Source organism: Prosopis cineraria, unplaced genomic scaffold (assembly GCF_029017545.1).
Source record: "Prosopis cineraria cultivar Desert tree isolate PC_DT_omini unplaced genomic scaffold, ASM2901754v1 PC2226, whole genome shotgun sequence".
Lineage (NCBI taxonomy): Eukaryota > Viridiplantae > Streptophyta > Magnoliopsida > Fabales > Fabaceae > Prosopis > Prosopis cineraria.
Genome location: NW_026557551.1, coordinates 1 through 15,655, shown reverse-complemented (window position 1 = coordinate 15,655; position 15,655 = coordinate 1). Strand labels below are relative to the sequence as shown.

Sequence of the window (15,655 nt, the reverse complement as noted above, 5' to 3'; positions counted from 1 at the left end):
CTTTTTCCCCCTTCATGCAACTAATAACATGAAGATTTCTCCTTCGAATCAAGTCTATCAAAATTTATTTATTTATTTTGTTTGATTTTAAAAACGAACCCTTCCACCATTAAGATCTAGACTCGCTCTCCTTCCCGCGAAAGCCTCATCTCTTTCTCTCTCTTCTCTCCCCCTCCCCCCCCCCTCTCTCATAGTGATCACAATGCCATGAAGAACCTCCAAACTGATGATCGATGTCGAGCAATTCGCTGCCGCCATCGCATCTCTCTAATACATCGCCGACGAACCCTACCGGCTATGATTCCACTTCGAAGATATCATCGCCGGCATCCTCCAGAGCCAAGCTCCAGAAAAGTCCTCCGATTCCGAATCGGTGGACTGCGATAGAGGATGAAGGCGAGCAAAGGAACGAGGAGGCGGTACGTAAACTAGAACAGGAGCGAACCGAAGAAGCTAATCCTACGATTTTGCTTGCATCCTCTTTAGGGCTCAATCACATTCGGACTCGCTCGGCTTCTTCGCCTCTTCGGTTTCCGTCCTTGGCTGGCGCGTCTCCCAGTTCGAGCAAGGATTGCATCGGAACTGAGGATCGAATTGTAGTTTCAACGGATTTGGGTACAAGATTATTATAAACAAAAATAGTATTAGTCGTTATATATTTGGCATATCTTTGCTTTTCAACCTCACCGATGAAACGATTACTGATAACTGCATATTACTACTTGTGTGGTGATTTTTCTCCTCTTAGGAAAGAGAATATATGGAACTCAAAGTAAATTATCGAGAGCTCCTTCCCATGCTGTTCCTCTCACGCAGGTGATAATACTGTCTTTATCAATTCGGAATTATTATTCAACAAAGTTGTTTCAACTCAATTATTTTCTAGCGAGTTAGAGATGTGTAGGTAGCTATCAGGTTTCTCACGTTGCATTTCAAATAGGGTAACGATGACATATTTGCCAAAGAATTGCAGTCCCCGCGCGTTCAAGCAATACTGCGCGTCACAAGTGGACGCAAGAAGAAACCTATCGATTTCAAAAGCTACTCTCATGAGCTCAACTCAAGAGGAGTCAAAGCTTTCCCAGTTTGGAAACATCGTGTATTCGGGCATATCGAGGTACTTTTGATTCCTGTATGAGGAGTTTTTGTTTCAGTTATTTATTCATTGACATGTTCTACTCTGGTAAAATGATATATTGAGAGTGTTATTGCATGAATTTGTACAAGACTTATATTTTTTTTTATTTCTATTTTTCGCATATACTATACATAATCACTTTGTTTAACATGAACATTTCAGGAGGTTGAGGTTGCAATCAGAACTAAGTTTGGAAAGCTGAAGGAAGAAGTAGATTCTGACCTAAGTGCTTTTGCCGGAGATTTGGTGGGACTACTGGAAAAAACTTTGGGGTCTCATCCTGAATGTAGAGAGAGCTTGGAGGATCTGTTAATTGTTGCCCAACAATGTGCAATGATGTCGCCCAGCGAGTTTTGGATGAACTGCGAAGCCATTGTTCAGAATTTAGATGACAGGCGTCAAGAGTTACCGATGGGGATTCTCAAGCAAGCTCATACACGCCTACTGTTTATCCTCACTCGATGCACACGTCTCGTGCAGTTCAACAAAGAGAATGGCTATGAACAAGATCACATTCTGGGTCTTCACCAACTCAGTGATCTTGGCATTTATAGAGAGCAAATTTTGCATGCTGTAGAACATAAATCCATTGGTGGAAACGAGATGGCTGAGGAACAGCGAACCAAGTCTGCAGTTAAAGAACCAGACAGTCAGATAACTCAAATTCAAACTGATCGGAATGTGAATACTGCAACTGACACTTCCAGAAGTGGTGATTCAACTGGAAGCGGCTATAAGATTTCATCCTGGAAAAAGTTTCCTAGTCATATTGAGAAAAAGAGTGAATATAAAGGTCAGGATGCCGAAGATTTGCCGTCGAAGGAAGAACAGGATCAGGTTCATGTCAAAGAAGAAAATGTCGAAAACGTGGATACTGATTCATCCAATCCTGAACAGTCAGAACTATCCTCCAGAGCTCAAAAGGTACACTGGGGATTCTGGGGAGATCCCCACAATCTAACATATGAGAACTCAATGATCTGCAGAATATGTGAGGTTGAAATACCAATTGTGTATGTGGAGGAGCACTCTCAAATATGCACTATTGCCGATAGATGTGATTTAAAAGGTCTTAACGTGAATGAACGGCTTGAAAGATTTGCCGAAACTATTGAAAAGATAATCGAATCATGGACACCAAGAAGCACACCTAAAAGCACCCCAAAAAGTACCCCAAAAAGTACCGACGGTCCTGGAGAAAGCTTTGAGAATGCGAGAGTATCTACTTCAAGTTTGCATGATGAGTTCAATGATTTATCTCTCGTGAGAAACAGCTTATCTCGTCGAGGCTCAGAAGACATGCTTGATTCTGTTCCCGAAGCTGACAATACTTTTATTAAGGATGATCTGAACCTTTTGCCAAAAGTGTCATGTGAAAAATATTTCAAACACGATCAATGCTCAAAGATGTCTTCAGTCGGAAGCTTGACACCCAGATCACCATTATTAACCCCACGAACAAGTCAGATAGAAATGTTATTAAGTGGGCGAAGAACAATATTGGAACTAGAGAGTTATTTCCAGGTAAGCACTAAGTTTAATGCTTGGATTCCTTGATTGCGTGCTTGTCAGCCTTCGGAAAATGGAAACAGAATATACCCAAAAAATTAGATGACATAAAATCAAATATTCTGCGTCAAAAAATGTACTTGGATCAACAATCACTCATGTCTTTGTTTGTGATCTTTATCGCATTTCTTAATGTTAATGCTGGCTTTTATATATAATAAATTAAGAGTTACACAAAGATGACACTGAGAGTGATTGTTATTTATAAGATTAATATATATATATATATATATAATTAAAGTAAAGCTGGAACTGCAATTATTAGTTCTAAATAACATTGTTCATTTTTTTTAAATATTAATATATTTTATTTTAAAAGAAAAATGATGAATGATGCAAGTAAAAATAGGTTTTATTTTACATTAAAACACTTCAACAAAATAAAATAAAAATAAAAAATGATCCAAATCTAAAGAACAGGAGAATATATTTCTTTTGTACATTTCATTTTTTTTAATAGCGTATGTATAGTTATTTCAAATCTAAAGGACAGGAGAATATATTTCTTTTCCCCCTCTCCTCGATTAAAATAGAAGAAAGACCTGTATAGAATTGGTAAATAAGGGAGGATAGGTCTTCCTTTCTCAGGAGAATAAAAGATTGAGAGAATTACAATCACATCCCATATAATAAAATTAATAACAATAATATTTATTAATAATTAAATTAAACTATATTAACAATTAATTATATTGTTAATACAATTTAATTTAATTTATCAATAAATTTTATAGTAATTAATTTTTTTACATGAGATTTCGTGTAATTCTCCCAACATCTCAAACATTTGGTTAATAATTTCCTTTATAATGTCTTATTATTTTTATTTTTTGTAATTTTTCTTAGTTATTACTATCACATTGATAAATATACTGTCATGACAGATTAACAAACTAGTGGAAATTGCTCGTTCTGTTGCAAATGTGAATGACTACAGATCTTTGAACTATGTAAGTCGTCGCGTAGAAGAACTTAATCTCACCATTCAGGACAGAAAGGTCGATGCTCTCATTGTTGAAACTTTTGGGCGACGCATAGAGACTCTCTTGTCGTGAGTATATTTTAGTGTGCTCTTCTCTGTTCGTATCTTTTTCTCTGTCACATGCTCATTTTTAATTTCGAACAAGTGTCTTTCCACACCAATTTTTTGGGTATCCGATGATCAAGTCTTCAAACTTCCTGTTGTTGGTGGTGGTGGTCAATATTTGCTTCAACCCGGGCATGCCAACGCCCATCGTATCATCATCTCTACCACCTTATGACAAGATGGGAGAGTGTGAATGTGGCTTCCAAAATACCTAGAAGTAGTTGGCCAAAAAGTAAAAAAAAATTACTGCAAGAAAACTTACATTTGTGGTTATCAAAGGGGAAAAACCTTGTACATATGCTATCTATAATCTGTTAATATGCAACTCCCTTTACAGGGAAAAATATTTATCTCTTTGCGATCAACTAGACAACGAAAAGGTAGACTCATCGAATGGCTTGGTTGAAGAAGAGAGTTCAGTGGAAGATGATACTATTCGAAGCCTTCGTGCTAGCCCAATTCACCATTGTTCTAGGGATCGAACCTCCATCGAAGACTTCGAAATAATAAAACCAATAAGCCGAGGTGCATTCGGACGAGTTTTCCTAGCCAGGAAAAGAGCAACCGGAGATTTGTTTGCCATAAAGGTTGGAAATGGTTTCTTTCTTTTTTTTTTTTTCGATCAAATGGAAATGGTTTCTTACTAAACAAAAATTGCTCTGAAGGTTTATTTCTTTGTCCGTATGTGTATTTCTTCATTCGGTGGGTAGATATGTCACGTCCGTTTTCGTATAGAGCACTGCAGCAAGTGTCATTTGCTTTCTGTGAAATTGAATATTTTGTTTGATTGTCCAAAAGGGTTTCCCCCCCCCCCCCCCGGGGGGGGGGCGGGCGGACTAGAAAGGGGGTTCTTTTGAAACACTATAAATTTTAAATCTTGAAATATTTAGTTTTTATTTGTTTGTTTGTTCTTTGTAAAATGCCGTTGATGTTGGAAAAGTGCTTTCATATTTTTTTTATATAAGATTAATTTCTTCTTTTATGGGAGGGGCATGTTAGGTATTATACTAAAACTATTCGTCTTCTTTCATTTAATTGTTTGAGATGTTGATTTGAACTGGTCTTTTTCTTGCATATAACTCCATCTATGAGGTCCCGCACATTCCATTCTATACAGCTGCCAATTGTCTGCGTTGGTTCAAACACCTAAAATTGACAGCCAACGAAGAAGTCAGTGATACAATCAAGATACTTGGCAGTCTTCTTGACTGTAAATTACAAGCCAATTAGGAACCAATTGGACATTTTAAGGATTAAAGTATCTTACAACTTTACTGTCCCAAACCCAGAAGCGGTTAATTGGAACCATTAGCAAGTTTTACTGCTATTTTATTTGTAATTAAAAAAGAAGGTAAGGTGAGTTGAGTTCTAAGGACTTGTCAATTCTAAACCTTTATAATACGGAATAAAGTGATCAAGGGTAGAGACGAACTTGTCATATGGTCATTAACTCTAGATAGAGTCAACTGCTCAAGTTTCACTCCCTGGAGCCTGAGAACTTAATGTAATGGAGTATTATCTGACTGAACTGTGGTATCAACTTCAACATTTTCAGGCTGATTCTGGTTTACAAATAACTTCTGTAGAAGTGCCAACTGCTCCTTACTGAACATATATCCATGTGTATATTACTTTCTTTCACCTTGAAAATTGGATGGTCTTCTATACAACTTCTAGCTAACTAGCGTAACTAGTCCTGTGACAATGGTCACAACCAGAGATTTCCTCCCTTCTTCAGTTTGTGATCAGTGGTCTGTGTCCTTTTGCCCTCAAGACAGTCATTAAGAACAGTTGAGGTTCTAAAATCAATTTTTTCTTGCACTACTCCCTCATAATTGCTGGAAACACTTCTCAAATTGTTGGAAGTGGGTGTTATCCTGCATTCCTCCCCCTAATCTCCTCACAGTCAAGTTGAGTTCAAGGAGAATTTATATATTCTCTTCTGTTCGTGTTTTGCTTGTAGTAGGCAGCCTCTGACATACATGACCACTTATAAAGATCAACTTGTGGCCAATGTTTTGTGTGAGCATGTTATAGCACTGAATGACGTCCATCTCTCATTGTCTCAAATCATGCACAAGTCCTTCACTTCAAACAAGAAGGCTGAATTCTCTATTTAAGAATATGTTTCTCTAGCTACCTTCCATATTTCTTGGGCAGTCAAACAACAACAACAACAACAACAACAAGCCTTTATCCCACTAGGTGGGGTCGGCTACATGGATTGCAAGACGCCATTGTGCTCTATCATTTATTAAGCTTTTAGAAATATTATTAATTAAGAGATCACGTTCAACAACTTCCAAGAGTGTTCTCTTAGGCCTTCCTCTACCTCTCTTAATCGGACTCAAAGTTATATGTTCCACTCTTCTCACTGGTGCCTCCCTTGGTCTTCTTTGTACATGCCCAAACCATCTCAACCGATTTTCTACCATTTTTTCCTCAATAGCTGCCACCCTCACTTTTTCACGTATGTGCTCATTTCGAATTTTATCTTTACGTGTATGTCCGCACATCCATCGTAACATTCTCATCTCTGCTACTCCAACTTTATGCTCTTGCTGTCCCGTTAGAGCCCAGCATTCACTACTATATAACATTGCCGGTCTGATAGCAGTACGATAAAACTTTCCTTTAAGTTTATTAGGCACCTTACGGTCACAAATAACTCCTTTAGCTTTTCTCCAATTAAACCACCCAGCTTGAATTCTATGTGAAATATCTCCACTGATTTCGCCATCATTTTGGATAATGGCTCCCAAATATCTAAACTTTTCCACTTGAGGTATAATTTGATCTCCCAATATTATCTCCCAAATATTCTTGGGCAGTCAAACAAAGAAGAAAATTTTCTCAAATATTGTTTGTCATTAAATTGACCAACCAAGATATGAATATCTTGTTTTCAGCATCCCGAACCTTGTATTTCTACACAGAATATGATGAGGAGTACCCCCTTACCTTTTCCCTTCATGTACATCAGAATACTGGATGGTCACTTTGCCTAGTATTGAGAGAAGGAGAAGCCTTGAGGGTCCCTTGGACAAGAGGTATTGCAGTAGCCATGTCAAATGACGTGTTTTGCATACCCTGTTTGTCTACTTTCGTGGTAGAGAGATGGCCAAATCTGAGTGAGGGATGGTAAAAGCATATTCCAGCTTTGACACCATGTAGAAAAGATCAGATTGGGGTTTCTTTCTCATTCATGGCATTGTTCCGTAAGTTTTGAAATTCATACATAGGACCATAGTTTAACAAGTCAGCCATAAATATCATTCAATCAACAAATCAAAACAATTTGAATATTGATAAATATCATGAAATGCAAGAGAATAAAAAAAAGGAAATATACAATAAATTAAATAAATCTGAAGAAGGAAAGACAATAAACACGCCTGCATTTATAAGTAGGGCCACATGTTCACCGTGTAACATATGTATGTGGAGATGGAAAAAGAGAAGTTTGAGGGTTTGACTTGATTACTCTGCCTTCTGAACCATCTTATGATTTTGATTAAACACAGGCATGTGTTATTGTATTTGTCATCACACTCCACTTATTGGAGTACTTATCTATCTAATCCTTCGAGAACACAACATTGTTTATTTTGATTAAAATATATATGATAATGATGTCCGATTGAAGCCCTTTTTCATCCAGAATTGTTTGTTGATTATTGTTTCCTATTGTAAGTCTTGTTTCCAAAGTAATTAACAAGGTAATTAGAAAATAGTTAATATTTTCAATATTTTGTAGGTTCTGAAAAAGGCTGATATGATCCGCAAAAATGCAGTTGAAAGTATTTTGGCTGAGCGAGACATCCTTATATCAGTTCGAAATCCCTTTGTGGTGAGCAATGAGTAGGTCCTACAATTTCTTATCATATGATGACGTTTTACATATGGATATACTTATCTAATATATGTAATTCAATGATGAACAGGTTCGATTTTTCTACTCTTTCACTTGTAGGGAAAATCTTTATTTGGTTATGGAATTTTTAAATGGTGGAGACCTTTACTCTCTATTGAGAAATCTAGGTTGTTTAGATGAAGATATGGCACGTGTATATATTGCCGAAGTTGTAAGCGTCCTAATCTTTGTATTTTGTTAATCTTGCATTTATTTATCTGTATTTCAGTTCAGTTCTCACAATGACTTATTTTTCTTTCTATCTTTCATTCTTCCGTTTCTCTTTGATTTTCTAACAGGTGCTTGCATTGGAGTATTTACATTCCTTACATGTAATTCATAGAGACTTGAAGCCTGATAACTTGTTGATTGGCCAAGATGGTCACATCAAGGTCAGCATTATACAATTTAAATGCACTTGGAAGAAACATATCTTTTTTTCTTTTTGCGGCTATGTTTCTGTAGAACTGTTTGAAAATAAGAGGCCTTGATGATGCTTCTTGGATAGCCTCGTTTTCTTGGATTTCCAAATTAATTTTTGCAAATTTCATTCTTTTGGATATTACTATGATCATTGGGCCTCCAATGTCTTGTAAATAATCCCAGGAATGTTTGGAATTTTAGATGACTTAGCTGTCACTTTGATGACGACCTTGAATGTCATTTAGGATTTTGCTACCATCTCGTATGCCACCTAGACTCTATCAAGTAACAGTACAGCCCACAGACTGTCTCTTAATGAACCCTTCGCTTTCATTGTTCATTAGCCTTCTTTCCAAATAATTGCGTTTAGTGAAGCTTCCTCAGCGGTTGTTTGTTAACTGACTGAAGAAGTGATTTTGTAACTTTCGAGGAAAAGTTACTCTCATGTTATTTTGCATAAAACAACATAACAGGAACCATCTGATTTCCAATAACATACTCGTCCCTGGCACACTTCTGGAAGTTGGCATCCTCTTCTTAGGGCTCTTGTATGTTCTATGGTTTGATCTCTTCTAAAATTCTATCTTATAGTTCATTTCCTACTATCATGAGGGTGCTTTGTATTTTGGTTGAACTTATTGACTGTGAGCGCTGGTTTCACGTGTGAAACTTCAAGAATAATATGCTGAGTGTGCGGAATTAAATTACAGATTTTCCACCCAATTTTTAATTGCTCTTTCTTTTACCATTGTTTCTTTTAAATTATCTGTTCTCACTTCTACTAATTATCATATATCTTAATTCAGCGCACCAATGTAAGTAAAAGCTGCTGCTTCTTATAAATTCTAATCCCTTTCATGACAGTTGACAGATTTTGGGCTCTCCAAGGTTGGTCTTATTCACAGCACGGATGACTTATCAACTTCATCATTTTCTACTGATGATCTTGTAGGAAATGATGAACCAAAAAAAGATCGTTCTTCAAAAGTCGAACAACGTCAAAAGCAGTCAGTTGTTGGCACCCCAGATTATTTGGCACCTGAAATACTTCTCGGCATGGGACATGGTTTGCTTTATCTTCTGATTAAGTAGTTCATCTATTTTAAATAAACATGTTTTAAATTAGTCATTTCAAATTTTTGCTTCTTTTGAATTTAATTTTATTTGATTTACATTCTTATTTATGGTATTCTTGCAGGTGCAACTGCAGATTGGTGGTCTGTGGGTATCATCCTTTATGAGCTCCTTGTGGGTATTCCACCATTTAATGCAGAACATCCGCACGTAGGTGTTTCTGATATAAAAGCCTGTCATATTATTACAAGTTTCAGGAAAAATATGGGAGATGATAGCATTCTTTTTATTTTATGTTATATTCAGTCTTCTTTTTATTTTATTTTTTATTCAATGGCATTTAAATACTTCTTTGCCTAACCTTAACTTTTTATCGTTAATTGCCTACGATTTTCCATTTTGCCCTAATAAAAATAAAAGTTTATTTTTATTTGTTATCCTATGATTTTCCCAAGGACCAAAACAATAAGTTACTATTGGTGCTTTTAATAGTTGAAACTCCTGCTTCCTAAAGTTACAGTCTCATCTTCCCCATGTCAAAAGAGTCTTTTCATCTTAAAATATCAACCAATCCAAAAACATCCTTGTAAATCGAGAAAATTGAGTTGTCACTTTATCAGGCATGAATAATAACTTTATGAAGCACGGATGATAACTTACTTTTATAATCATTGGGAGGGATTTTAATTTTTTAGGTTAGTATCTGTCAATATTATAAGTTATGGATCCTTAAGTATCATTTCCCCTTTGATAACTAGATACACCACTTTGAAGGAATAGTAAAAAAAACTTGGGCAACCAACCAGTTGAAAACTTTCTAATAAAGGAAAATTAAAAACTGAAAGGGAAAATTCTTGAAGACTATTCATGAACATGGGTTTACCTGGTTAAGATCCCTAAGCTAACCTGGTCTAGTATAATGCTTATGTGGCTATCAAACTGGTGAAGGAACCGTGTTTAACATCTAGGAAAGCTATAATGGAGCAAAATCGCCAAATTCATGAATTATCTGCAGCTTTTTCTGGACCATGAATTGCCATTTCATCACCATAATGATTACATGAACGTTTTATTGTGCAAGATCAAAATTCAATATAATTCAATTCAATTGATCTCATTTTAGGACATAAAGGAACTAGATTGGTGGAAAATTTTATTGGGGAAGAAATTGAGAGGCTTACACTTAACACTTTGAACAACCAAGATGATAATATTGTAATCTTTCAAAGGTGAAACGTTTTATTTACTCTTTTTTTTTTTAAGTAAATATTTTATTTTGTGTGTTACTCTTGTGGATAACGAACATTGAAGCATCACTCAAATGACAACCATATAGAAATAGGGACAGCTTATTTTTCTGGTCAGATATACTAAAGAGAACAGTAAAGCCAGGTCATAATGTCAACGATTGGATTGCCAAAAAAAAAAAAAATAAATAAATTCAACCATTTAATAGGCTTCTGCATGTAGTTGTGCTAAGGTCTTCTTCCCCCCACCTAATGTCACTCGTCTTTTTATTGCCGTTTAATCAGAGTAATGATGATTATCCTTTGATGTTTTTTTTTTCATGATTTTTTCTGTTTGAAATCGTTGGATCTTAAAGTGATTTTAAAATTTTTCTAGTTCTATTATTTGAATACATGGATAGCTTAAAACTAATTCTCATGGATTCTGTACTGCAGCAAATTTTTGACAAAATAATTAACAGAGACATACAGTGGCCAAATGTACCTGAGGAGATGAGCTATGAAGCATGTGATTTGATTGACAAGTAAGTATTTGAGAATTAGAGAGGCACGTTTTTTTTATTGGATAAATGCATATGCTATATTACCAAAAAGGGTATGCTATTTAATGGTAATTGTGATGGCAACTGGACAAAATATGTTATCCATTCCCAGTTTGGAAGTAATTGCTTTAAATATTGTATTGCTGAACCTTTAGGAAGAACATCAGCTAGCTGGTCTTTGGTGAGGGCATGGGGAGAACAAATTAGTCTACTATCTAAATGTTGAGTTATAGATAGCTGGTTTTACTGTATCTCCTTCTAGTAGTGCCTTTTCTCTGGATCTCATGGCTGTTCAAACTAGGTTACCTAAGTTCCATCTAGATCTTGAGATGGCCACATCAACGAGATTAGAGTGATCAGATCAGCAGAACTCTGAAGTGCAAGCTTTTTGCCACGCCATTGCTACAGTCTTCCTGCCATTCCACATGCAAATTTCTATATGGCCCGTTTCTCAGAGCTTCTAGAATTGTCATCCTTTGCAATCATATGTCCTATTTTTGCAGTTCATGCGCCTTTATTCTTCATTACTATATGTCATTTAGAGCTGCCTCCATCCATGCAGTGATGGAAAGCTCTGAAGCAATGGTTTTGCGTGAGGAGTGGTTTTCTACATCCATTGCACTGACTGGAGATGACTTAAATGAGTATATTCAGTACCAGCTAACAAAGGAGACACTAGTTGCTACATTGTTGCTCATACCAGCAAACCTACTACTTGCCTCACCTATTCTTTCCTTGAGCCATGGGTTCTTGATTCAAGTTCCTTTGATCACATTTTTGGTAACAATCACTTTGTCTCTCATATTTCACCTATGCTCCCCTTGTGGGACTTTAGTCGATGGTTCTGAAACTGTTAGTAGAGGATTTGCTCAATCCAAACTTTTTCCCTGTATAACTTTTGATATGTTCTTTATGTAACTGAATTGTGAATGCTCCACACCCCATTTCTGTCAACAACTTATGCCCTTGATTGTTGTATTACTATTATTGTTTGTTAATCAAGTGTTGGGATCCCTTGTATTTGACATGCTGTCCCTTCTAAATCCCGTGTCTTTTGCCTGGTCATTTCATCCCTTTAAGTCAATGGTTTATTTCCTATTATGTTATTGTAATCAGACCTTAAGTATCTCTTTTATCATGCCTTATTATTTTTTGTTCTTATTGTAATAAGACCTAGCAAAGCAGTGAGTGAAGTATGTTCTAAAGCATTTGAAGAGTTTTACGAAGGTCTAGAAACAAAAAATGGAAAACAAAAATTTATAAGAGTGCAAAAAGTAAGGAAAGAAAATCAAGAGATTTGGAATAAGTAAGGTGCATAAAGGATGAAGGAGAAAAAGTTTTAGTTACATATGGTAATATTAAAAATGGATGGGAGGTCTACTTTAACAAGCTTTTCAATAATGAAGGGGGCTCGTCTAGTGATTAGAAGGATTTAGTAACTCAAGAAGAAAAATGGAATTTGACATTTTATCAAAGGATTTGCGATAACAAGGTTAAGGAAGCTCTTAAGAACATGGATAATGGTATAGCCACTGGATCTAATAATATCCATATTGAAGTGTGGAAATGTTTTGGTGAAGGGAGAGTTTCATGGCTAACTAAGCTATTTAATGGGATCTTATGATCTAAGAAAATGCTCGATGAATAGAGGAGAAGAACCTTAGTTCCTACTACATGAATAAAAGGGACATGCATCAGATCAACTAACTTTGGTTCTTCTGGGGTCCTCGTACACACACACACACACACACGCATAGTTTCATCATATTTTAGAATTTGGAATCACATTGGAAGTTGACAAAATTTGGTTTTCTGGTTTCTGGCCTTCACTATGACTTCTATTGATGGCTATTCTCATTGCATTTGGCCATTTGATGAAAACTCTTCTGGGGTTTTATCTTATTTCAATCCTTTTCTGCTTAAAGCCAAAAACAATTTTGCATCTTTATATCTTTCTTATGTATTCACAATTTTAAGGAACAATTTTACTCCTTTCGAAAAAATTCGTTTTCACTGAAGATTCTTCATGTAATCACAACAAGATGAAGTTGCTGAGCATAAGAGTTTTCTTCTTATTTTTACTAGTACTTTGTCATAACGTAGCCCTCCATTTCTTTAAACTGATGCTGTACATATGTTTTAATTAATCATGTGCCTCATCTGTACTGCATAATCAAATTTCTTGTCCCCTTCTGTTTCCAAATAAGCCTCTTCATCATCTTCTTCCTTGTATTTTTGATTCGATCTGTTTTCCTCATAATCTAACCGTTGGTGACAATAAACTCGGTGCCAAGTCCACCTAATGTATCATCCTTGAGTATTCTTACCTTCAAAAATTTATCGTTGCATCTCTTTAGACACTATTCTACCTTACCTCTGCGAATATTTCATTCTTTGAGACTTCTTTTCGCTTTGCTTCTGGCAATGCTAATCATATATATGTCCGAAGTTCTCCCAATTCCCTACATTGCCTCTCCTAAAGTCACTCGTCTCCATTCCTTTCAGACTTATCACCATTGAACACGCTCTGATCCTCCTGCAAACTCTGCTGATGTACATGTTGACTCACCACCTATTCCAAGAACATCCCCTGCCTTTACCTAATAGTTCTCTCATTGCCATCTATCAAGGTATTTGCTTAACTTGTAAGTTATAACCCTATTATGCTGCTCTATTTCCTTCGATTATGTTTCTGTTCCCAACACTAAGTGCGAATCACTTTTTCATCTTGAAAATTCATTTCTTATTGGCATAAAATGGATTGCCTTGCTCAACAAATATATCACCACTAAAATACTTACCATATGGACTAAGAAAATCCCGATAAAATCCCCTTTGAAACCAGTCCATGTATTTTCTGGTATACGATGGCTGTAATTGACCTGGAGTAGCAGCATTCCTAGGTTTACCTGCATAAGCAATAGGATGTCCTCTTCAAGAAAGAACAGCCCCTGTTGCCTCATTACAAGCATCTATCCCAATAGTGAATGGAATAGAAAAATCGGGCAGAGCTAACTGGTGTAGAAACCATGCCTTGTCTCAACTTTTCGAAGGAAACAACAGCTTCCTTACTCCATTCAATCTTCTAATATTTCCTTCATAACACTTTTAAGTGGTTTGCTCAAGCTTCTATAGTGTATTAGGAATCTTCTATAGTAGCCTTTTAAACCCAAAAAACCTTTTGATGATTTAATGGATTTTGGTACGGACTTGGATTTGGTGCTCATCATGCTCTTCCTTAAGTTGATATTTGAGCCCTCCAAATCTAATCTTGGCCAGACCACATCACTAGAAACCCGTACAGGCCTTCATGTGTGTAAAAATCCATCTTATGGACTCATTTGGTTTCCTTGAGACCTGATGATACCTTCCTATGATGTCTAGTTTAGAGAAAAAGCAAGTACCATGTAATTTATCTATCAAGTAATCTAGGACTGGAAATGGGAACTTAATACTTGATGATTTGATGATTAGCTTCCTGTAATTTACACAAAACCTCCAAGTTTCTACTTTCTTCTTATCCAACACGATCAGTGATTCAAAGACTTGCAGTATGTAGAGTACAACTGCCTGATCTGTGTAGTGTCTCCAGTCGTGCACCTCATATTGCCTTCCATTCAATTTAAAACTCATTACCTTATGCAAATCAATCATGAATCTTCTCGATGTAGCAAGCCATTAAATGCCTAAACCAGATCATATTCTCCCCATTGAAAAAAATAGTAGAAAATCATTTGAGGTGGTTTGGGCATGTACAAAGAAGGCCAATGCAGGCACTAGTGAGGAAAGTTGAGGCAGATGGTTTTTTTAGCCCTTTGAAGATAGGTAGAGGGAGACCAAGAAGCATATATAAGAAATTTATCTAATAGGATCTTTTAGTTAATAATATCTCTGAATAGTTAATTGTTGATAGAGCAACGATGTATGATCCATGTAGCTAACCCAACTTATTTGGATAAGGCATCTTCTTGTTGCATCCTCATTGAACTTGCTTCATGTTTACTGTAATCTGTGTCTAGTTGCTTTGTAGTAAAGCCATTCACCTTCATAGTGGATTACCCCTCTCCCCCATGTGTTGCTTTCAAATTTGTTGTACTGTGACAGCCAACAGTAAGGGTCATTGTGTCTGCTGGTGAAGACTTAAACACTATGACTTGTCTTGTAATATTGAGTATGACCACAAGTGTGTTTTTCAGATTACTCGCAGAAAATCCGGTCCAAAGATTGGGAGCAACAGGAGCTGGTGAGGTGTGTTCATTTCTGATTAGAATAATAAGTTATGTTTAGTGGCGGCAATTATCATCCATGACAATAGGACCAGCCTAACCCAACATTTTTATGACTCAATCTTATTCAGTCTATATTAACTGATAAATGGAGTGGCTAATTAATTATACAAATTTTCTAGTAGGGTTTTGGAGGGTCAACCCTTGGCTAACCAGTGACCCACTCCTCATTACCTCATTCTTTAATCACGCTATCTTTATGGCTATGAACTATAATATTATAATTTATATTTATAACCCACAAAAATATGTAATTTTTATAATAAAAAATTAAAACTAAAATACTTAATCTAAAAGAATAAAAATGCATAGACATTTTGGGAATTTTTCTTATAATATATCTCTCCTTTATTTTTCAAAACTTACTGAGGTTTTT

General features: G+C 36.0%; 1 protein-coding gene across 1 annotated transcript; it reads left to right on the top strand.

The window, feature by feature from the left end:
• Positions 1-210: 210 nt before the first annotated feature.
• Positions 211-15,241, top strand: LOC129301583 (probable serine/threonine protein kinase IRE; the record flags this gene model as incomplete). Its single annotated transcript, XM_054940140.1, has 13 exons — positions 211-615; positions 749-816; positions 941-1,117; positions 1,301-2,662; positions 3,592-3,758; positions 4,132-4,381; positions 7,552-7,644; positions 7,739-7,879; positions 8,007-8,099; positions 8,995-9,196; positions 9,329-9,414; positions 10,887-10,975; positions 15,190-15,241. Coding segments are annotated over exons 1-13 (3,162 nt in total), but the record flags the coding sequence as incomplete, so codon positions are not given.
• Positions 15,242-15,655: the final 414 nt, after the last annotated feature.